This window comes from Theropithecus gelada, chromosome 18 (genome assembly GCF_003255815.1).
Source record: "Theropithecus gelada isolate Dixy chromosome 18, Tgel_1.0, whole genome shotgun sequence".
Classification (NCBI taxonomy): domain Eukaryota; kingdom Metazoa; phylum Chordata; class Mammalia; order Primates; family Cercopithecidae; genus Theropithecus; species Theropithecus gelada.
Window position 1 is genome coordinate 50033963 of NC_037686.1, and position 23488 is coordinate 50057450.

Below are 23488 nucleotides of genomic sequence, written 5' to 3' on the forward strand. Positions count from 1 at the left end.
AACTGAGCTTATGATTTCAGGGGTTCATGGTTCTCAAACACCTGAATCTCAGAAGAAGCCCAACTTCCATGCTTTGTGACATTAGGCAAGTTACTTAGTCTCTCCGACCTTCAGTTTCTGCACTGATGACATGGGGATGTGGTCACTACCTGAAGGCAGTTGGGAAGATGTGTGAGAATTCAGTGCGGTGATATCTGCAGTGCACGTGATGCAGTTCTGATCTCCAGGGGCCCCAGGGAATGGCAGTCATTGCTCGTGGCTCTCTTGCTACCCTTCTTTCCCTCCCTGCCGCCTGCTGCTCCTGCTTCCTGGGCATGGACTCTCATTTCCCTCCCTCTCTCCCTCTCCCATTTGGACTGCAGATCTTCAGCCTATTGAGCTTGAAGAAGGTGGAAGCCAGGGCAGAGAAGAAGTGCAGGGTGATGAGGCGATGCCCTACTGCTCTCATCCGTTATCATTAGAAGCATCTCTCTGCAAGACGTCCCAGCTGACATGGACTGGGAACCATATTTTTAAAAAATAAACATCAGACCTTAAACAACATATCATGGGCACTGTGTCAGAATATCTCTGGCCAAATTAAACCCCAGCTTAACTGGTGTAAACAATATGGAATATTTGATTTTCCTTCACATAGCTAGAGGTTCTGGTGAATGGAAGCTACAGGATCAGTTAGTTCCATGGCTCATGACATCCTCAAGGGCCCAGCTCCTTCTGCCTTTCCGCTGTATTATCCTCGGTGTTAGCTTTGTCCTCAGCTGTCTCCCTTCATGGTCACAAAATGGCTGCCATCGTTCCAGATCTCCCAACAAACACAATGTTCAGGGGAAGAAGAGGGACTGCTCTTCTTGGGTCTTATTTTAAAACTGAGGTAATCTTTCTCAGAAATCCTCCCAGACAACTCCCTTCACATCTTGTTGGCCAGAAGGGGCTTGCGCTCCCCTGAGAGTATGTGGAAACAATATGGAATTAGGATAGTGGGATTAGACTCATCATAAATTAATCTTTTTTTTTCTTCTTTTTTTTTTTTTGAGATGGAGTTTCTGTTGCCCAGGCTAGAGTGCCATGGTATGATCTCAGCTCACTGCAACCTCCACCTTCTGGGTTCAAGTGATTCTCCTGCTACAGCTTCCCAAGTAGCCGGGATTACAGGCGTGCACCACCATGCCCAGGTAATTTTTGTACTTTTAGTAGAGACAGGGTTTCACCATGATGGCCAGGCTGGTCTTGAACTCCTGACCTCAAGTGATCCACCAGCCTTGGCCTCCCAAAGTGCTGGGATTGCAGGTGTGAGCCACTGCAGCTGGTCCCAGAAATTGATCTTAAGAAGAAGATGGGTGTTAGAGCATCCACTGACAGTGCCTGTTACAGGTACCAATCAGGAGGTTCAGCATGTTCTGAGGTAATAGAAGATGCAGAGCTTGTGGATGAGTCGAGTTTCAATGCAATGATCCAATTGTGAAGCACAGTGTGCAAAAGATTGCTTAATCCTAAATTGTAAATTAAGGGGAAAATGTATCATTAATGAGAGCAGACAAGAGAATAGCCTAATTCTAAATCTTTATTGGAGAGTGGAGAATGAGGGCAGGAAACTGGGGATGCTTTCTTAGGGGAGATGTCAATAATAAAGTGAACACATCTTCAGCATTTAGTATATGCCCAACACAATGCTAAGTGCGTCACATGCATTAACTCACTGAACCCCTTCATTTGTCCCATCATAGTTACTGCAAGTTCCCATTTGGTGGTGAGAAAACTAACCCACAGAGAGGTTAAGTAACTTTTCCGAGGTCATTAACTTGGTCCACTGGTCCTTGAACTAACTTGATTCTGGTTGACTTCAGCCCTATTCTGTTACTTAATCCCTGGCCATTCCTCCTTCCTAACCTCATAAAACAAAACTTTCTAAGAAGACAAATATGAGTTCCCCAGATAGTGAAGCTGGAGAAAGGAAGTTAGGAAGTTCAGGCAGAAGGGGCAACAAATCAGGAGATAAGAAGGATCAAATACACCCCCTAGAAAGGTATTAGCAGGTTTAGGCAGGAGGCGGTTAGGACCTCTGTTAGTTGGTCCAAAAATAAAGGAACAAGCAAATTGAAAAAAAAAAAAAAAAATTTATATATATGTATGTGTGTGTGTGTATATACATACGTGTGTGTATATATATGTGTGTGTATATATATATATAATTTTCAAAAGAGGAAGCATTAGTATTAATATAATTAATGATGGATGAGTGTTGCCAGAACAGAGTTTCATGTCATCAGCCTTAAGAAAAACTGAGTTTCTATAAAGGATTCTTGGGATTTGGAAATGAATCTAGAAAGCCACTCAGTGTCCAAGAGAGTTGGCTCACAGGCCGTACTTGTAGTTCCTCCATATCTGCCAGTCAATGTTTTCCATTCTCTGCCTCCATGTTCCAGAGGGAACTAGGAGCCTTCTTCCTTGGTCACCACACGGGCTATTGAGCAATGGGTGGGCGGACCACAGTCATGGGTGCACAGCCCAGCACTGCTTCTCACCAAGGGCCATGGGCAGGGCAGAATCAGCTAAATAGATCCTAACACAAGGCAGGATAACAAAGAAGGGAGAGTCAAAGCTGACCCAAAGAACTGGGATGATGAGGTTACTGGAGGCAGCAAAGTGGATGGAGAACATTTAAAAGAACAGTTTGTAGGAGGAAGGAAGGTGTTCAGCTTTGAATAGTTGGTTTTGAGAAGACAATGGTACATCCAAGAGATGGCATTAGAGGGGCAGAACTAGAATGCACGGCAGGACTATATACACAGAGATGAGATTCAGTCACATTGATGTGACCATTCATTCCGTTATTGAGCATGTATCTGGCAGTGTCCTAGGTTCTAGCGCTGCAGCCATGATTAAAACAAAGCCTCTGCCCTTGCACAGCATGCAATCAAATATCCAAGCCCTTGAAAAGAAATGATCCTCTGCACAACTCTCCATACTATTTTCTGTATCCTGTGTGACCACGTGAAGAAAAGGGTGAGGCTGAGTTGGAAAAACACAACAAAGATGGTGAACAAACAAAAACTGAAACAGGGAAAGTGCCATCGGAGAACAGAGAACCGAGAAAGTGTCATTTTATGGAAGCCAAAAGAGGAGTGAGTTTAAAGAAGAAATTAGTATCAAATAGCCCCAGGCTAGCAGCAAAGAAAAAAGTCATTGAATTTGACATGAGGGTTGCCATTGGTAAGCTTCTAGCAATGGTTTTTGATCCTCACTGTGCATCAGAATCACCTGAGGAGCTTTGAAACACACAGATGCCTGGGAGCTAATTTCAAGAGCCAGACTCAATTGGTCTGAAGTGGGACCTGGGCATCAGTATTATGTTTCAGTGACTCTGATGACGCTGAGAGGCAGGTAGAGTCAAGAAAACACTGCTTTAAAGAAAGAGATTCCAGCAAATGTTCATTGGCTCCATTTAGCCTTTCCACAACATGTACATATTTCAAAACATCAAGTTGTACACCATAAATATATACAGGTGTGATTTGTCAATTTAAATAATTAATTAAGGGAACTCTGACAAGGAAAATAAGGAAGTGATTCTTGTAGAGTGATAGCAGTAGAAGCTAAATTGCAGAGATTTTTAAAAAGGGTGTATTTTTTTCATAGAGAGACTAGCAGTCTTAACATCAGACATGGATGTTTAGCCTCAGTCTCCTGCCTTACTGTGTGATTTAACCTCTTTGTGTCTTATCTGTGAAATCAGGATAGAAATACTTGCTGTGCCCAACTCACAGTTTCCTTGGGAGGTCAAGATGGGATAATAGATGTGAGAATACTTTGAAAAAAGATTGAAGTGCTATAAAAAATGTAAGATTTATATGGTTGTCAGATTTTTTTTCCCCAAAGATGGTCCTGAAGATAGTGATTATCAACTGTAAAGACCTAAGTGGAACGAGCATCCCTTTCCACACTGAGCTCACAAAGTCAGCACCCTTTGATAAATGCTCACAGCTACTATCTAAAGGTCTAATGCTGTTTGCAACTCTCGCTTTTTCACAGCTAGCTTTGCACTGGATCTATAATAGATGCAGTGTCCATAGTTTTGCAAATTCTGCCTAAAATTGCTGAACAACACAGCCTTCTGGCATAACACTAAAGTTGAAGAATGCTGCTGTAAAGGTTAAAAAGGAAGTTTACCGTGATAAGGTCCCCATTAGATTGTCAACCCTGTGGTTATAGAGAAAAGGGAAAGCAGAACAGATTGAGAGACATCTGTAAGAGCAAGCAATGCTGCAGGATCTGAAGAGCCTGCTTTCTCAGGCAGATGGTGAAGGGTTGGCAAAGATCTGAGCCAAACCCAGCAGTTTTTTTCAGTGACCACCTTGAGGTCTACTTGAGTACTTGGATACACCCACCTACATAATAGATGCCATGCTGGGTCTCCAAGAAATGAAGCAATACTTCTCTCAATCTTCTGCAAACTCTGACTGCCCTTGGGGTAACACCTGTACCCAGGTGAGCAGTGGAACTTCTTTGTGGTGACTAAGGTCCAGGAGAGAGACTTTCTTTAATCATAGATTATCTTAGATATGAAGAGTAGGATTACAAAGTGCTTTCTACTCACTTTCAGGCTGACATTTTCCTTAGGGGAAAATACCAAAAAAAAAAATACAAATAAATACAATTCTTTGCCAACGTAATAGCATACTTAATAGTTGAGCTTCTTTTTTCCAATTAGCAGCTTGAATTCAGAGCAAAAAGAAAACGAAGGACAAACTGCTAACTAGGAGTGAAGCCAGGTGTCAGATAACTGGAGAAAGCATCAGAGGTATCCCGGGGAAGATCAGTTACCTTCATCTCTCCTCTGAGCCTGCCCTGGCTCCTTCTACTCTGGTTGCAATTAGGACAAAGGTGCTAATTACATTCTCCACCTGCAACTCCTCTGCTGTTCTTCACCCAACTTCTTCCACCAGCAGAAAGGCTCACTTCAAAGTTGCCCTTTTCCAAACTGAAGTACAGACACCCAAGCCAGCCACCCCCTCATCTTACACAACCTCCAACAGGACTCAGAGCTTTTTTCATGTAAAACTGTAAAACCACAGTGCAAAATGGGATTTTGAAATGAAGATGTAAGGCTGCTTCACAAGGGTACATGGATCTTCTTATCCAGTGAGAAGTCACTTTCCCTGTGCTCAAACATCCTTGTAAAAATCTTACCAGGAGGAGAAAGTGGTACAGAAGCCAATGGAAATACCAAATCCATGGCTCCTTTCTTAATGACAAATAACTACTTTGAAGAAGGATCCTTCATGCCCCAGGGTACAGGAGCCTAAACCTCTGACTTGGGAAGAAATGAGGAATAATATTGTAGTCATTCAGTCCTATATTAAAATCTCATCGTTTAAAAAGCTGCTGTGATCTTGGCCAAGTTATTTAACCTCCCTGAGTATCTTTCTCCTATATTAATGGAAAAGAATAAAAATATTATCATACAGCATTATTGTGAACATGATTTGAGATAGAACATGCAGGGCCATAATATCAAACATGGTGTAACTCAATCTTTTTTCTTCTTCTACTGAGACTGAGTTTTTCAATATTAGAAAGTCCAGTGACCTCCTTACTATGTGAATTCCCTGTGAACACAAGACAAGAAATCGCAGCCTGGGGTATGTGCTTTTAATTGGAGCAGGGGGTCCAGAGCCCGGGGAAGGAGGTGCTTAGCAGTTTATTCTTCAACAATTCCTATCATTTCCTCTGTGGAAGCAGTACTCATCAATAAATCAGCAAGTGACAGGACATTTTTCAAAATTGCATGGAAATGTTACCATTTTATACTGTTATAATGATATACAAACAAAAGCGTATTCTTCCCCTGCTCTCAAACATACGTTGTTGACAATTATAGTTTCAGAAGCACAAGGCACAAAAACTGCCCCAAAACTCAAGATGAAGGCTAAAATTAGATTTTTTTCAAAGACCTCCCCTGACAGTACCTAGTAATGTTATTGTGGCTGTTGTAACCATGGGTGATTGCCTATACACACAGTTGGTGCAATGAAGAGACACAATAGCTTAAAACTAAACTGCAAGATTATTTTTCAAGTAGCTTCTCCAAGTATAATACCTTAGCTTCTAGAAAAAGTAATCGCTGCTAACATTTGAAAAGTCAGAATTCTATGCAAGGGTCTGGGAGATTAACACAATTGAGCATAATAGCTCCTTTCAAACCATTTCCTAGGGACTAGGCTGCAAAAAGCCTTAAGCTTTAAGATGGCTTTCCAAATATATTTTATTTATTCGATGAAGAAAAAGACTATTTGAAGTTTCCATATTCCTTTCACATACAGACACTTCACTGAGCTTTAAGAGATGCATTCGTCTGTAGGCGCAAAATGAGTAATTCCCCAGCTTCTAGAAAATGCAATCAGTGCAAACATCTGAAATGTTAAAATGTTGTGCAAAATGTCTTTTGTAGAAATATAGGGAAAAAAACCCTGAAGTAAATATCATTTTAAACTGGTCTCAGCATTTATGTTTAAAAATGAATGCATACTCATATGCTTAGTATCTGATGCATAGATCATCTCCGGACGGCAACAGCAGCTGCTTCTTGGGAGGGTAACTGAGGCCCTGAGAGATAACAGTGGGAGGGCGTTTGTTCACAGTGCATCCTTCCTCGGCTTTATATTTTGTACTGTGTGTATGTATTAATATTAATCTAACTTAATCTAACTACTTAATTTAATTAAACATGGCCTCTTCAATAAGCGAGTCAGCTCATCCATCCCAGTGGGGCAGATCTTTCTCTACCATCAGTACTGGATGCTGACCTTCTCCCTGGCCTGGACCTCAAGGATGCCATACAGCAAACTTCCCTGACTTCTTTTCACTCTGAGGACTAGGTGGGTGCTATGCTGGCACTAAAAGGATACAATGAAAATAAGAGGCTGTCTCAGGGCAGTCTGCACAGGATGGCTAGCCCTCCCTTCCCAGGCTCCTGCCCTACTGGGCTTTCTCCAGAGACCAGAAGAGGCCTCTGCATATCTTATGTACCACTCTGGTCCTTTCCTTGTTGCCCCCACCCCTCCACCCTTGCCAACGTGTACTTCCTTCCTCAGGAACTCTGAGACACAATGAAAAAGGGAGGCCGGGCGCGGTGGCTCAAGCCTGTAATCCCAGCACTTTGGGAGGCCGAGACGGGTGGATCACGAGGTCAGAAGATCGAGACCATCCTGGCGAACACGGTGAAACCCCGTCTCTAAAAAATACAAAAAACTAGCCGGGCGAGATGGCGGGCGCCTGTAGTCCCAGTTATTTGGGAGGCTGAGGCAGGAGAATGGCGTAAACCCGGGAGGCGGAGCTTGCAGTGAGCTGAGATCCGGCCACTGCACTCCAGCCCAGGCGACAGAGCGAGACTCCGTCTCAAAAAAAAAAAAAAAAAAAAAAAAAAAAAAAAAAAAAAAAAAAAAGAAAAAGGGAGAAGGTGAAATTCCCTCTTCCTCTGGGCTCTGGAGTACCAGAGAAATACATTGGGGCCACATCCTCTTCTGGAACACACTAGCAATATGACCTTGATAAAGTCAAGCTCACTGAGCCTGATTCTGAACTCTTGAAATGGTGGTGGTCTTTATATCCTCAGGGGAATGGAACAGAGATTGAGTGAGATCAGTTATGTAAAATGCCCAGCGTTATACTCAACACATAGCATGTGAGCAGTAAGTGTTGGATGATATCATCGTCATCATTGGCAGTAGAAACAATGGTAGTTCTCGCCGCCAAAACATGATTGTTTCAGCCTCGCAGGCCTGTACACATCTCCAGCTCTCTGTCCTGGGACTCACTTACATGCAGTGTGGATTAGTGGAAAGGGTGGGCTTTCCAGCCAGAGGCACTTTACCTTGAGCAAGTCCTTAACTTATTTTAATGTCAATTTCTTTAACTATAAAGTGCCCACTCATAGGAGTGGAGCAAAGATTATAGATAATATCTACAATGCCCTAGCACCTAAGTACCCTACATACCTTGGCTGTTTTGACTTTACTCCAAGGGGCTGATCTATTTACTGGCTCCTGTCACGCCTTGCCCTCTTCAGCCTCCACATCTTTGTTCAGTTCTCTTGCCCTGCCTGCCCCATCCTCTCTTTCCATCTCCATATCTGGAAACTTCCATGCTTCTGTTTCATCTGAGATTTTATGACACTTTCTGTGACCACAGTGACTTTTCCCACCATTGAATTCATAGACTGCTTATCTTCTATAGGGAAAGAGGAGGTGCAAATCCAGAAGACCCCAAGGCCCTTCCTCTGAGTCCTCTGTTAGACTTATTAGAAACCAAGGTGCTGGGCAACAGCCATCAGAAAGGACTCTGGTCACATGCAGCCAAAGAGCAGCTCCTCAGTGGACTCCCTCTGAGTTCCCCACACGATTATCTCCGTGCTGTCTGGGAAGGGTCACTTGCCCTCCCGAAAGTCAACTCCCTAATGCCTTATTCAGGGGTGTCTCATAACATAAAATGGCCAATTGGTTCATTGATAAATTAAGGCACACTGAGGCCTCTAGCACGTGGACAGGCTGGAGGGCCACGAGGCGCATCGGCTGACATCCACAGGAGCAGCTGGTGTCTCACCTCCCCACAGGCCTGGCTCCAGCTGCTTCGACATCCATTCAGTGCAAATCACATTGAGTCATTCCTCCCTGTGAACTTTAGATGGTTCTGAGCAGTGCTGCGAGAGGATCCTGAACAAGTCCTTGTCATGTCCCACAGGCCCATCCTGATCTGACTCTAACTAGCTTTCTGGGCTCTTCTCTTACGGCAGTCACCTCCTACCTCTTGCTCTTCCCCAAGCCCACCATAATCTTTCCTGCTTCTAGTCTTCCCTTTACTTGGAATGGCCTTTCTAAACTTCTGTACATAATGAATCCTACTCGTGCTTTAAAATCCAGCTCAAACGTTGCCCTCTATGAAGAACTTTGCTAACCTCCCAGACAGAGTGTGTTGCCCAGTTTTCTCAGCAGTCCTCTGGCGTGAAGCTTTTCACGCAGTACCTCTGTTATGTTTACATCCTTCTCCCCAAAAAGACCATAAGCATCGTGCATCGTGGGGTCAAGGATGATTTTATAACCCCTGAGTCTGCCAACCATGGTGTCTGATAACCGACATTTCATGAATGATTAAAGAAAACAGAAATAAATGAATGAATAAACAATGCTGTTTTTGTTTTGTTTTGTTTGAGACAGCCTCATTCTATCACCCAGGCTGGAGTACAGTGGTGTGATCTCAGCTCACTGCAACCTCTGCCTCCTGGGTTCAAATGATTCTCCTTCTTCAGCCTCCTGAGTAGCTGGGATTACAGGGGCCCGCCACCACACTGGGCTAATTTTTGTATTTTTAGTAGAGACAGGGTTTCATCATGTTGGCCAGGCTGGTCTCAAACTCCTGACCTCAAGTGATCTGCCCACCTCTGCTTCCCAAAGGAACAATGTTGTTTCTAACAAAAGACACCAGCTTTCCTGGCCTTCCCACCTAAATGGTTCCTGGAAATTGATCTTGGCCAATATGGGTTGGTGAGGGGCTAGCCAGGGAGCTGAGTCATGTTTGCAAAAGGTGGGCACTCATGAGAGTGGAAGAAGGGAAGTAAGTTCCTATGTCTACAATAACACTCTCCTAGAAAACACTAAATCTGGGGCATTTTTCATTTCTGTGATGCTTATTTTCGCTCTCCTATACTCTTGCACAGGGCTGATTTCCAGTGAAATTTGGTAAGTGATATTTTGTAAAAATGTCCTGATTTTAAAAAATTATTAGATAGCTACAATCTCAGGCCTGAAAAATCCCTTATCCAGTAGCTACAGCTGTTTTTTGAAGCACCACCAACAAAATTATTTCCCTGGTAATTATTGAGCAATCTGTTTTCACCCATAAGCCTGGCACATGTAATAAGGATGACTGCCTGCCTGTTTATTTTCTGGCTAATTTGGTCCCTTTACATCATATGACCTTCAGTGGCCTGTATGCAATATGAAAATCATCCTCCTAGGACTTTCTTTAGAAGGTTCACAGAGATGTGCTAAGCATAAGTAAGACATCAGTTTTTAAATCCAGGCCCATATCAGATGTCTCAGGAAAGCCTGTAATGCTGGTTTTTTTTTTTTCTTTTTTTTTTTAGTTATACTTTATGTTCTGGGGTACATGTGCACAACATGCAGATTTGTTACATATGTATACATGTGCCATGTTGGTGTGCTGCACCCATTAACTCATCATTTACATTAGATATATCTCCTAATGCTATCCCTCCCCCCTCCCCCAACCCCACAACAGGCCTCAGTGTGTGATGTTCCCCTTCCTGTGTCCAAGTGATCTCATTGTTCAATTACCACCTATGAGTGAGAACATGCGGTGTTTGGTTTTCTGTCCTTGCGATAGTTTGCTCAGAATGATGGTTTCCAGCTGCATCCATGTCCCTACAAAGAACATGAACTCATCTTTTTTTATGGCTGCATAGTACTCCATGGTGTATATGTGCCACATTTTCTTGATTCAGTCTGTCATTGATGGACATTTGGGTTGGTTCCAAGTCTTTGCTATTGTGAATAGAGTCACAATAAACATACATGTGCATGTATCTTTATAGCAGCATGATTTATAATCTTTTGGGTATATACCCAGTAATGGGATGGCTGGGTCAAATGGTATTTCTAGTTCTAGATCCTTGAGGAATCGCCACACTGTCTTCCACAACGGTTGAACTAGTTTACAGTCCCACCAACAGTGTAAAAGTGTTCCTATTTCTCCACATCCTCTCCAGCACCTGTGGTTTCCTGACTTTTTTTTTTTTTTTTTTTTTTTTTTTTTTTTTGAGACGGAGTCTCGCTCTGTTGCCTGGGCTGGAGTGCAGTGGCCGGATCTCAGCTCACTGCAAGCTCCGCCTCCCGGGTTTACGCCATTCTCCTGCCTCAGCCTCCCGAGTAGCTGGGACTACAGGCGCCTGCCACCTCGCCCGACTAAGTTTTTGTATTTTTAGTAGAGACGGGGTTTCACTGTGTTAGCCAGGATGGTCTCGATCTCCTGACCTCATGATCCGCCCGTCTCGGCCTCCCAAAGTGCTGGGATTACAGGCTTGAGCCACCGCACCCGGCCTGTTTCCTGACTTTTTAATGATTGCCACTCTAACTGGTGTGAGATGGTATCTCATTGTGGTTTTGATTTGCACTTCTCTGATGACCAGCGATGATGAGCATTTTTTCATGTGTCTGTTGGCTGCATAAATTAAATGTCTTCTTTTGAGAAATGTCTGTTCATATCCTTTGCCCACTTTTTGATGGGGTTGTTCGTTTTTTTCTTGTAAATTTGTTTGAGTTCTTTGTAGGTTCTGGATATTAGCCCTTTGTCAGATGAGTAGATTGCAAAAATTTTCTCCCATTCTGTAGGTTGCCTGTTCACTCTGATGGTAGTTTCTTTTGCTGTGCAGAAGTTCTTTAGTTTAACTAGATCCCATTTGTTAATTTTGGCTCTTGTTGCCATTGCTTTTGGTGTTTTAGACATGAAGTCCTTGCCCATACCTATGTCCTGAATGGTATTACCTAGGTTTTCTTCTAGGGTTTTTATGGTTTTAGGTCTAACATTTAAGTCTCTAATCCATCTTGAATTAATTTTTGTATAAGGAGTAAGTAAGGGATCCAGTTTCAGCTTTCTACTTATGGCTAGTCAGTTTTCCCAGCAGCATTTATTAAATACAGAATCCTTTCCCCATTTCTTGTTTTTGTCAGGTTTATCAAAGATCACATGGTTGTAGATGTGTGGTATTATTTCTGAGGGCTCTGTTCTGTTCCATTGGTCTATATCTCTGTTTTGGTACCAGTACCATGCCGTTTTGTTTACTGTAGCCTTGTAGTATAGTTTGAAGTCAGGTAGTGTGATGCCTCCAGCTTTGTTCTTTTGACTTAGGATTGTCTTGGCAATGCGGGCTCTTTTATGGTTCCATATGAACTTTAAAGTAGTTTTTTCCAATTCTGTGAAGAAAGTCATTGGTAGCTTAATGGGGATGGCATTGAATCTATAAATTACCTTAGGCAGTAGGGCCATTTTCATGATTGTTATGCTGTTTTAAAAAGGGAACTGAAGAGTTTCTTGATCTTTGCTATTCTCTCCAAGAAAATATCTCACCCAAGTATGTCCTTTCCTATGCACTCTGTAGCAGGACATATACAGCGTCAGAGAAAAAGACACTAAAAACTTACCCAAGCTGTTAGCTCATATTTATTAACTGATTAATATAGGCCAGGGTGCAAGGCCTTTATATGCTTTGTTTAATCTTCCCCCAAACCCTGGGAGACTTTTATCCCAGTTCTGCAGATGAGGAGACTGAAATACAGAGAAGTTGTAACTTACCCAAGGTCACCTGGCTATGTATGCCAGAGTAAACATTTATTTTAATTGATACATAATAATCATACATATATAGGTACATAGTGATATTTTGATACATACAATGTATAGTGATCCCATCAGGGTAATTCGCATATTTGTCATCTCAAACTTGTATCATTTCTTTGTTTTGGGGCATTCAATATCTTCTCTTCTAGGTATATGAAAATATATAATACATTATTGTAACTATAGTCATCCTATAGTGCTATAGAACACTAGAACTTATTCCTTCTATCCAGCTGTAATTTTGTATCCTTTAACAAATCTTTTATCCTCTCTTCCCCCTACACTTCCCAGCCTCTAGTATTCTCTGTTCTACTTTTTACTTCTTTGAGATCAGCGTTTTTAGCTTCTGTGTATGAGTGAGAACATGCGGTGTTTAACTTTCTGTTCCTGGCTTATTTTACTTAACATAATGTCCTCCAGGCTCATTCACATTGCCGAGAATGACAGAATTTCATTCTTACTTATGGCTGAATGGGATTCCATTATGTAGATATACCACATTTTCTGTATCCATTCATCTGCTGTTGAATACTTGGGTTGATCCATATCTTGGCTATTGTGAACAGTGTGGCAATAAACACGGTGGTAGGTAACTCTTTGAAATACTGATTTCTGTTCCTTTGCATAAATGCCCAGTAATGGGACTACTGGATCTTATGATAGTTCAATTTGTAGTTTTTTCAGGTACGTCTGTACTGTTCTCCATAGTGGCTATACTAGTATGCATTCCCACCAACAGTGTATAAGAGTTCCCTTTTCTCTGCATCCTTGCCAACATATGTTATTTTTTGTGTTTTCGATAATACCCAGAGTATGCTTTTGAAGTCAGGTCTTTCTGACTCCAGAGTCTGAAGGTGTAACACTACCGCGGGTTGCCTCTCCATAGCATGTTCCCTGATTTCTTGTTCAAGAAGATTTTTTCTAATAGGTGTCATTCCTAGATGGCTCTCTTAAGATCTTACTCCCTTTTGGCATTTTACACCTTACTTATAAAATCATTTAAAACAAATAGCAATTCAAAAAAATACAATTCAAGTGTTCATCATATCCAGGCATGCAAGCCTTTTCTAAATTTTTTTAAATAATAAAAAAGCCCCACAGAGGGAAGGAGACTATTTGTGTCCTTCTGACACACAATTTTAGATTTTGGTCAAAAAGTCTAGTGGGTGCAAAGTGACCCCCTTTGTCATTGGAAACAAATAGGAGCATTCTGTGTGCTACTGTCCACAACCACACAGATATGTTTCCCAAGGGAGCTCATCAGGTCTTCAAACATTTAGCAAGCATAACGTGTGTGAGAGACAGTATTGGAGAAGGAAGACAAGCCTTGCTCTGCAGAAGCTTACAATCCAGGAGCTCACTCCTTCAAGGAATTTACAGACCCCAGACAGATAATAACATTAGGTCCATGAAAGCCCACAGGGCAAGAAGTTCAGGAGAGAAAGAAGTCATAACCACCTTGGAAAAACCTCAGCTTGTTTTATCAGAACTCAAAGGCCAATTTGTCACCCCTAGCTCTCTTCATTAGCGCTTATTGACCAGTATTAGGGAGTACTAAGCCAAGAGTAAAGCTAGGGTGGCAGAGGCCATAAGCTAATTGCAAAGGACAGAGTTAAAAGAAACATGCGAGTTTCCCCTGAGCACCTAATTGCATGACTGAAAATGGATTAATTTGTATTTCTAATGGATATTAAAACAAGAAACATGTGAATATACTAAAACAAATTTAAGGTCAAGCAACGCAAAGTGTTAGTGCGTTTTCCTTCCACTCTCAGAGGCAGCCTCTCTTATTTGGTTCTTGGGCTCCTTCATAAAAAGATTCTGTGTTTTTTAATGGCCTCAGCTTCTGGAAGGCTCAGGTCACTTAGTCCATCAGGAGGCCAGGCCCGAGGGATGGGTCTGAAGAGTGGGCAATGGAAAGTTAAACCAGGGCTGACTTCACCAGGCCGTCAAGTCAGGGGCAAGCACATTGTCCTTCCACTGGAAGACGGAAAGGGGAGAGGAAGGCAGGCCCTCCCTACTCACAGGTCACCTGGCAACTTTGCTAGGCACTACCCAACCTTTAGGGATAAGTGAAGTATGTGGTGGGCATAAAAGGCGGACAGGGGAGTCATTCTGGCAAATTCCAAGAAGGTTTTAAGGGCTCCCGAGGCAGGCAGGCCCAGTTGCTGTTTGGAACCTCCTTTGGGGTGGAGGGTCGGGGGGCAGAGGGCCAGGGCCCCCGCATGAGGGGACATGCTTTTAAACAGCTGCCTTCCAAAAACCATTCTCCCTGCTTCTCTGAGAAGCACCCAGCTGTTGTTTATACTCTAGGACAGCAAATCCGGTTATTTGTCTCCCTATTCCGTGATATTATAAAGTAATGAATGGTCCATTAAACTAAGTTTGGGATCTCGTCTCCCTATAGCCACCTCGCCGGCACCCTCAGCCGGGGAGGCCGTAGGCGCGGGCTGCAGCCTGTCAGCCTCATTCCCCCTCCCTCCACCACCTCCCCCTACTCCCTCCCTCTCCTGCACCCCCTCCCCCCGGTTATTTGGGAGATTAGAGTTCATTAATTAAATCCTGTGCTTAGATCGAACTGTAACATTATTCCAATCACATTTATCTTGCAGGCGGCGGCAGAGATGGCAGCCTCGCTGGAAACGCGCGGGGGAGCCTGAGCCGGCGGCCGGGGACGCACGGCGCTGCGCGCTCCTTCGCCACGCCGCCGCGCAGCCCCTCCATCTTCCTGCTCGGCGCCCGGCCCCGCGCGCCCCTGCCTAGGGGGTCCCGCTGCTCTCTGGGGCTCCTGCCGGCTCCAACCCCCGGCCCCTGTCGCCACCCTGCCCCCGCCCGGGTCCCCCTCCTCCGCCACGCGCGCGCGCACACACACACACACACGCGCGCGCGCGCCAGCGAGCTGCTGGCCGCTCAATGGACCGATTTCCCCGGTTTCCCTGAACCCAGCTCAGCCCGGGATGAGAAATTGCAAAATGGCCCGGGTCGCCAGTGTGTTGGGGCTGGTCATGCTCAGCGTCGCCCTGCTGATTTTATCGCTCATCAGCTACGTGTCCCTGAAAAAGGAGAACATCTTCACCACTCCCAAGTACGCCAGCCCGGGGGCGCCCCGAATGTACATGTTCCACGCGGGATTCCGGTGAGTGCGGGCCTCTGTGTTAGCGCCCTCGGGAATTTGGTTGCTGGGGTGTTTGGGGAAGGGGAGACGTGGGGGAGGGGTGTTTTGGTTTCTCCGAGACTCTTTGGGCCAGATAACTGCGCGGTCTTTCCACTCCTCTCTCTAATTCTCCCTTCCCCCTCCCTGGTTTTTTTTTTTTTTTTTTTTTTTTTTTTTTTTTTTTTTTTTTTTTTTTACCCCAAAGCCCCTAGAAGCCGTTGTCCAAATCGATGTGATTGCATTTCTCGTATTCTTCCTCAGCATCCCTTCCCTCATTTCAGAAATGGGGGCGGGGAGGCTTTCAGGAGGGTGAGGGTGGAGGGAAAGACGGTGTGTGTGTTCGGGAGGGGGTGGCGAGCGGAGATGGACTGGCGTGAGGGGAGCGCCCTCCCCGCGCCCTGTCCTCAGACTCCGCGGGCCGGGCCCGGGGCGGTGCGGGCGGTTTAATGGCGCAGGCGCCGGACTCCCCTCGCGCCCTCCTCCTCTCCTCCCCCAGCCCTATCAAAGGACACGCGGGTTTATTCTCAGGAAGCCCCTGGGGCGTTCTCCCTCGACCCTTTCCCTCACTGCCACCGCCCCCACCCCCTTTCCGGGATTCCTGCATCCCCCGCCCCTGCGGGAAGCCAGCCTCGGAAGGGCCGCCCACCCTCGCCAGGTCGGAGTCACGGCCAGGCGCTGGGCCGAACTGAGAAGGCTCCAGGCGCAGCTTGACGCAGCTCTGCGAGAGCCCCCGCCCCTACCTGTGACCCCGGGAACTCCCCCAGCGGGGCATCCTGACGGGCAGGTGACAACTACAAAGTGCCACCTGTGGTCGAAGCTGGGACCGAGGCGAGGAACCCAGAGGAGCCCCGCTTGGATCGAGGAGCGGAGTTGGCCGGCGGCCCCCGGGGACCCCCAGCCAAGTTATAGGAAGTGAAATCGGACGTGGGCTCGGGAAGGAAGAGGTTAAGGCAGGAACCACCCCCAGCCTTTCCCTGGGTGTCCGGTTTCCTCTGCCCTTTCTCCAAAAATCAATTCTCTGGGGCTGCAAGGGCGTAGCGGGTCAGGCTGGCGGGGCGGCCGCTGTCCGCGGTGCTGATTCCGTGGTCCTCGCAGCGCCGCGGGCTCCAGCCCTACGCCCGGCGTGCGCCCTGCTCTCCGCATGACGGCCATTTTATGGTCTCTCCGGCACCCGGAGGGATGGACAATGCAGATGGGGTTCCCTAGTTTTCTTTCTTTCTCTCGGGTGTGTGTGGGAGCAGAGGGCGGACCAAATGAGAGGGGCTCCGGGACGGAACGGAGCCCGCGCGCGTGCCAGCCGCCGCCGCCCCGGCCGCTGGATTTTAATGGCTACCTTGGCTTCCCTGAGCTGAGGCCAGCACGTTTGTCTGTGCTCATGCTCCTCTCCAGGTCACAATTTGCGCTGAAGTTTCTAGACCCGTCATTTGTGCCCATTACGAATTCTCTCACCCAGGAACTCCAAGAGAAACCTTCTAAGTGGACATTTAATCGGACAGCGTTTTTACTTCAAAGGTAGGATAGGAGGAAAAGATCCAAAAGGTGCTTTTAAGAATTCTAGAGCTCGAAACAAAACAAAACAAAAACAAGCAAACAAAAACATCTAAAACAACAAACATCTATACCCCCCACCCTCACCACCAGGTGTATCTGCATTGTTTTCTTGGCATGACTGCCCAAAACAATGATCAGGAACCTTCTCCTGAGTATGTAGTGTCCTGTCACAAAAAGGACACATCAGGACCAATTTGAATAGAAAAAGAAAAAGGGTATTTCACTTTGGCTTGATTGAGCACCATGATTTACAGGTAACAAGTCTGGCAAGTACTGCCAAAGCCATCTATTTTTCAAAAACAGACAAAAGGTTAGTTGCAAAAAGACCACCCAATGCATTTTCATTCCGTCACTGAAAAAAACTTGAAAAATAGAATAAAATGGTATTATTTCATTGAAACACACAGAAAATGCCATAATCTGTCTCCATCACATTACTTGTGAAAATGCTGGCCCAAATGTATGTAGGTATTTAACTATGGTTTTGTTTTGGTTTTGCCTGTTTTCATTGTCCTTACAGCTTTACTTATTGTAAAGCTAACTAACTTAATTCATACTCATTGTAGCAGTTTCATTTTATACACGTAAGATGGTTTTGGGGTTTTGTTTTTTTAGGTGGAAGGAAGAAGGATGAGATTTGTTAAAATGTATTTATTCTACTCAGTGATTCTGGTCTACTCTTAGCAAACCACAATAACTCATTACTCCTTCCTTCACGGTGGGATTATTATACTGCGAAATGGGATGTGAGCCATCTAGTGTATTCATTAGAAGTGTGAATACTTATTTTACGAACCACTCTATTTAGGGAGTTGTGTTTTGGTCTTAGCATTTCTAGTATTGCTTGTTTTCTCTCTTTTACAAGTTTAATCTACGGGCAGAATTAAAACAAATTCAGTGGATATTCATGGTCTCATGAAAATACTGTTTAGATGAAAAGTCAACATACAGTCATATGATTAAGATTAACATTTTAAAAATACTTATGTTTAATTACAAATTAGTTCATGAAAATTGATCAATTCTAAAACTCTGGAAGTTTTTTTTTTTTTAATAATTGGGAGGGTTTTAATTCAATGTTAATTTTATGGACAACTCGGAAAATTTTCATGGGTAGAACACATTCTAGCTTTCCCCAGAACATGTTTCTAACTCAATAAAAAATATTCTTCCCACACTAGGCCATGTGACCCAAATGACCAGTCAGAAGAATATTTCTTTCTCAAAACTTCCCTCATTTTAATTAATTAGATAATCTTTAATTAAATTTTTTCCAGTAGCATTTAAAATCTGCCTTACTTTTTTAACAACTTGTAAGAATGGTACTGGTAACTTGGGAAGTTTCAAAGATTTCAGTTGCTGTTGCCTCTGTTTTGAAGAATAAAGTCATTTTTAAAATAAAATTCCAAGTAATGTGATGATATGCAAAGCATTTCATTTCATTCCTGCTACATTTTAGGCAAAAGTTATAAGAAATTCAATGGGATTACTTAACATTGGAGAATCTAGCAGCAAGTAGCATGTTACTGGTCTCTCTTGAATATTTTAAATAGCTAAAACTTTAAGAAGAGATACTTAATTTTACTTAAAGCTCAATATGAAAGCAACCTGAAATTAGTTCTAAGTATCAATCTTGCCTTGTTTATGTAGTGAATTGTTAGAATATGGACGTATTTTCAGGATTTATAATAGCCTTGTCTTCTAAGGATTAGATTTCTTCAACTAAATTGTGTTTCTATATAATCAAGTAGAAAAAAACCCCTGTTTCATTATTCAGAGGACCTTAATGAGATTATCATCTCATTTGTATTAAATATTCAGCTACACCCACTGCTATTACCATCTTCTTTTTCAATAATAGATAGTGCTGTCCTGACTCATATCTATTTGGCTCTTATTTGGACACCAGTGCTCTTTGAGCACTGCAGTCCAGTAGCAAACAAGTAGACCCTACTTACAAACTCTGTGTTACTAATGTTTGTGCATTAATGTGAGCTATTTCAGGCCTGTGTAAATTGTCTCCCTGTATTTTCTGACATAATTTGCCCTATAGCTCCCTGCTGATCAAATAAGATACACTCTTCATGTAGAGCAGAAAACCAAGGTATGGCAGCTAAAACTGTAAGTTACATTTACAAGCCTCAAAGAATACACCCAGAAACTGACTGAAAGATTAGAATATGCATAGATTGTGAAGCAGTCCTCCCTTCAAGGACCACAATTATGCATGTATAATCTTTGTTGGATTCAATGAGCCTAATATTCCCTCTGAATGAAATGTCAGCATAAGACATAAGATGAAAAATCAATTCTTCTGAATGGAATGCTTTTCATGAATTTTTTTTTTATTTTAGGCAAGAAATTCTTCAGCATGTCGATGTAATAAAAAATTTTTCTTTGACCAAGAATAGTGTTCGGATTGGACAACTGATGCACTATGATTATTCCAGCCATAAATATGTTTTCTCTATTAGCAATAACTTCCGGTCACTGCTTCCAGATGTGTCACCCATTATGAACAAGCATTATAATATTTGTGCTGTGGTTGGAAATAGTGGGATCCTGACAGGGAGCCAGTGTGGACAAGAAATAGATAAATCAGATTTTGTTTTCCGTTGCAATTTCGCCCCTACGGAGGCTTTCCAAAGAGATGTTGGAAGAAAAACCAACCTTACCACCTTCAACCCCAGCATCCTGGAAAAATATTACAACAATCTCTTGACTATTCAGGACCGTAACAACTTTTTCCTCAGTTTAAAAAAGCTTGATGGGGCCATTCTTTGGATCCCTGCATTTTTCTTCCACACTTCAGCAACTGTGACCAGGACATTAGTTGACTTTTTTGTTGAACACAGAGGTCAATTAAAAGTCCAACTGGCTTGGCCGGGAAATATAATGCAACACGTCAACAGGTGTGTATATTTTATTGCATTTTACTCATATTCCACCAGATGGCAAATCAATGTTGTAATCTCTTGGGGGTGGGAGCCATCCAATTCATTAGTTGTTGTGGTGAGTTTAGTAGTAGTTAGAAGAAACTCATACCTTTTGTAATGAGTGAATGAATTAATCATTCTAGCTAAGAAGTTCCATCTACCCACAGCTGGTAACCAAGTGTCAGATGGAAGGATTGGTGCTTCATCAGTCTCCTGTCTCTTCTCTGTCTTCTCCCTTAGTAGGGCTATGGAGCAGTCATGGAAATCACCACAAATCAAGAATTTTCTCTAAATAGATAACTATATTCCAAGAATGCCAATGGCTAAATTAGAGACAAATCAAGTGGTTTTTTTTTTTTTTCAGAAACAATGAAGTTGATTTAAATTTATGTGTTTTGTAGATGTCCAAGGTTAGCAAAACACCTAGATAAATCATAAATTGCACAGTCTGCCTTTATAATCTGATATTTTAGGACAAAAACATGATAAAAGTATTCTATAAGCATATTGTTACCTCTTGGAATTTGATAGACAGATCAGTCAGAAATGCAATATTTTCATCTAGTCTGGTGATTTTCAATTCTGGTTGTATATATAATCACTTGAGAGCTTTAAAAATACTATTGTCTAGGCTCTGCCTCAAGAGATCCTAATGTAATTTATCTGGTGGGCAGGGAGGTGGAGACCAGGTACTTGGTATTTTTTAACAACTCCCCTGATGATTCCAATATGCAGTCAGAATTGAGAACCACTAGTCCAGGGCATTTTATAAAACAAGATTTATTGTAGAGTTTTTTTTCTTTTAACTCATCTGGAGAAAATTATCTCAACTTCAGTTTCCCCTATGTAAGTAGCCTCAGTGTCCTAACATAGCCCTAGATATTACTATAAGTTGGGGTGGGTTCTGGGACACCTGGTAAACAGAGAATTCTGAAGATCTTTGTTCCACAATAGATTTTCCCCATCCTGTAGCCTCCTAAGATGTAAGATCTGTTTAGCTGACCTCTCATAGGAGGAGGAATTACAGCCTAATAAACTGGTTTGTATCTCAGTGGTAGAGTGATGCCATAATTTATGGCCCAAACTGGAACTTTTTCTTTGAGAGAAAGAGGGTGCTATTAATAATTGCAACACAGATAACTGAAAAACTAGGATGGTCCTAGTTCCCCAGGATATATGGTCACCTTTTTAAGTGGTAATGTAGCCCAACTCCTAAGTTTAAAGATGAATCAATTAAGGTGCAAGGAGCAGAAGTTATTTACCCAAAGTCACTGCCCTAAATGAGCAAGACCAGAGTTAGAAGTCAAGTCTCCTGCCGACCTGTCCCATGGTCTTTTGATCTCCTCATTTTGCTCCCCTTTTGTTCAGTTTAAGTTTGACTATACCGAAAGGGTTGTCAGAGTAATTCTAGCTCCTTAGACAGGAATATTAAAACCAAGATTGAACTTTTAAATTTCATCTGAAAGGGGAAAGGTTCACCTTTGAAATCTTCAAGTAGTGAATAAGAAACTACATGTGCTTAGAAACTTCCAGAAACCATCCTGTGTGGCTGCCTGCCACAAAAGTGGAGTTAATCATAATGTTTCACAGCCACTCAGGCCTCAAAAAAATACATAGGTTCAATGAAAACTGGAAGGAAATACAGTCCGCAGAAACCTGACTAATGAACAGTTTCATTCTGCCTGCATCTCCAATGATACACACACCACAGAGAAGCCTCAAATATTTGGTGGTGTCAGCAGGAAGGTTTCTGAGTATTAATATTATTTAAATGTGGAAGGACTAATAACTATAACTTATTATTTACATTTAATGTATCTTACACACTTTCTGAATTTAAAAAATTTAGCATGCCAGATTGTGGCATGCTGAAGATGGGCTTGGGAATCCCTAGTTAGAAGACAAAGAAGCAAGGAATACAATTTTTTACAAGAGAGAAGAAAAATAAGCCTCCACAGTCCTTCTAAACCCCAAATGAAGGGTTTATTTCTAGGTTTGAGAAAGGAAGGGACAGAGGAGTTTCCCTTAGATTAAACGACCTCCTTTACCCTAACCAAGAGCCCTTTATGTAAAAAAAGCACAGTCATTCTTTTTGGTGGCCTTCTGTTGTGTCACCGCTGAGTCAGAGCCACACCACTCTTTAGAAAAACCCAGGGGCAGCTTCAAAGGCCAGCTTCAAAGGTGTGCAAACAGTATGATCCCAGGAAATCCCACGCTCAGAAGGGCCCAACACTTAGCTTAATACTTTGCTCTTGCACTCGAAATTTTCAATATTTTTGGAACCAAGAGTCCAAATTTTTATTTCTTGCTGGATCTCACAAATCATGTAGCCAGTTGTTCCCAGAGGTTGTTTTTGGTTGCCCAAAAGATCATTTCAAAGCAAGCACTATTTAAGTTACATTAACAAATCCACTACCCAGCCCAGTCAGATTGACCTTGCTGATTGAAACCTTCATCGCTGACCTTTGAATCCACATGTACTTATTGTTCCACAGGTACTGGAAAAACAAACATTTGTCACCTAAACGGCTGAGCACAGGTATTCTTATGTACACCCTTGCATCAGCAATATGTGAAGAGATCCACTTGTATGGATTTTGGCCTTTTGGATTTGACCCCAACACAAGGGAAGATCTTCCATACCATTACTATGACAAAAAAGGAACCAAATTTACCACCAAGTGGCAGGAGTCCCACCAGCTGCCTGCTGAGTTTCAGCTGCTGTACCGAATGCATGGGGAAGGGCTCACCAAGCTGACTCTGTCACACTGTGCCTAAGAACTCCGAACGGAAAGTGCCAAATGGCTGTTTAAAAAGTGCCCCAAATCAAATCGAATAGTCTTCAGAATAGAACCCTAGAGAATGTCTTATAAGGATTATCTGCCATTTAAAAGGAAAGATGTCTTTTCTCTTTTGCACTGCTCTTTTAAGAGTTTCAGCAGATTTAGCAGGACAGATGCACTGAAGCCACATGGTTTAGACTTGATTGATAAAGGGAATGCTGCATTTGGAACTATGCTGCTAACGAAATGGTTTGAAGTATTTTCATGTTTGGATTTTAATAATAAACTGCCTCTCATTTTCATGAGGACTAGAGCTATAGTTTCTGCAGCTCTGCTCAGATAGTCCTCATAATCAGAGGCCTCGGGCCAACTGGGGCAGGATCTGTTTTGCTGGTGGGATCAGACTCTGAAAAATGGAAATGTAAAAAACTGGTTTGCATATCTCATCTTCTATCTATTTCCTTATCTCTGTCTCTGTCACCATCTCACTCCCTTTCTCTGCAACTAATCCCTGCCCTACCACCTTGCAGTTTAATAGTTTGCTAGGAATCCTATTGAATTCGCTTTGCTTGTATGTGTTGCATTTGTACTTGATGTGTTTAAGGTTCTGGGTAACTTTGATGCTTCATGTCAAAATGAGCAATCACGATGGACCC

The 23488-nt window shown here is 43.0% G+C and overlaps 1 protein-coding gene across 1 annotated transcript; it reads left to right on the plus strand.

Moving 5' to 3' along the window:
* Nucleotides 1-13361: 13361 nt before the first annotated feature.
* Nucleotides 13362-23475, plus strand: ST8SIA3 (ST8 alpha-N-acetyl-neuraminide alpha-2,8-sialyltransferase 3). The gene is made up of 4 exons (XM_025365196.1): nucleotides 13362-15544; nucleotides 16952-17074; nucleotides 19468-20025; nucleotides 22545-23475. Exons 1-4 carry the CDS (start codon nucleotides 15366-15368, stop codon nucleotides 22825-22827), a joined length of 1143 nt encoding a protein of 380 aa, XP_025220981.1. The 5' UTR covers nucleotides 13362-15365; the 3' UTR covers nucleotides 22828-23475.
* Nucleotides 23476-23488: the final 13 nt, after the last annotated feature.

What these genes read in the sequence shown, in the direction of transcription:
- ST8SIA3 (XM_025365196.1), top strand. Translation starts at nt 15,366, where the DNA reads ATGAGAAATTGCAAAATGGCCCGGGTCGCCAGTGTGTTGGGGCTGGTC. An exon ending in ACAGCGTTTTTACTTCAAAG is followed by an intron (nt 17,075 to 19,467) that starts GTAGGATAGGAG and finishes TTTTTATTTTAG; the next exon opens with GCAAGAAATTCTTCAGCATG. An exon ending in ATAATGCAACACGTCAACAG is followed by an intron (nt 20,026 to 22,544) that starts GTGTGTATATTT and finishes ATTGTTCCACAG; the next exon opens with GTACTGGAAAAACAAACATT.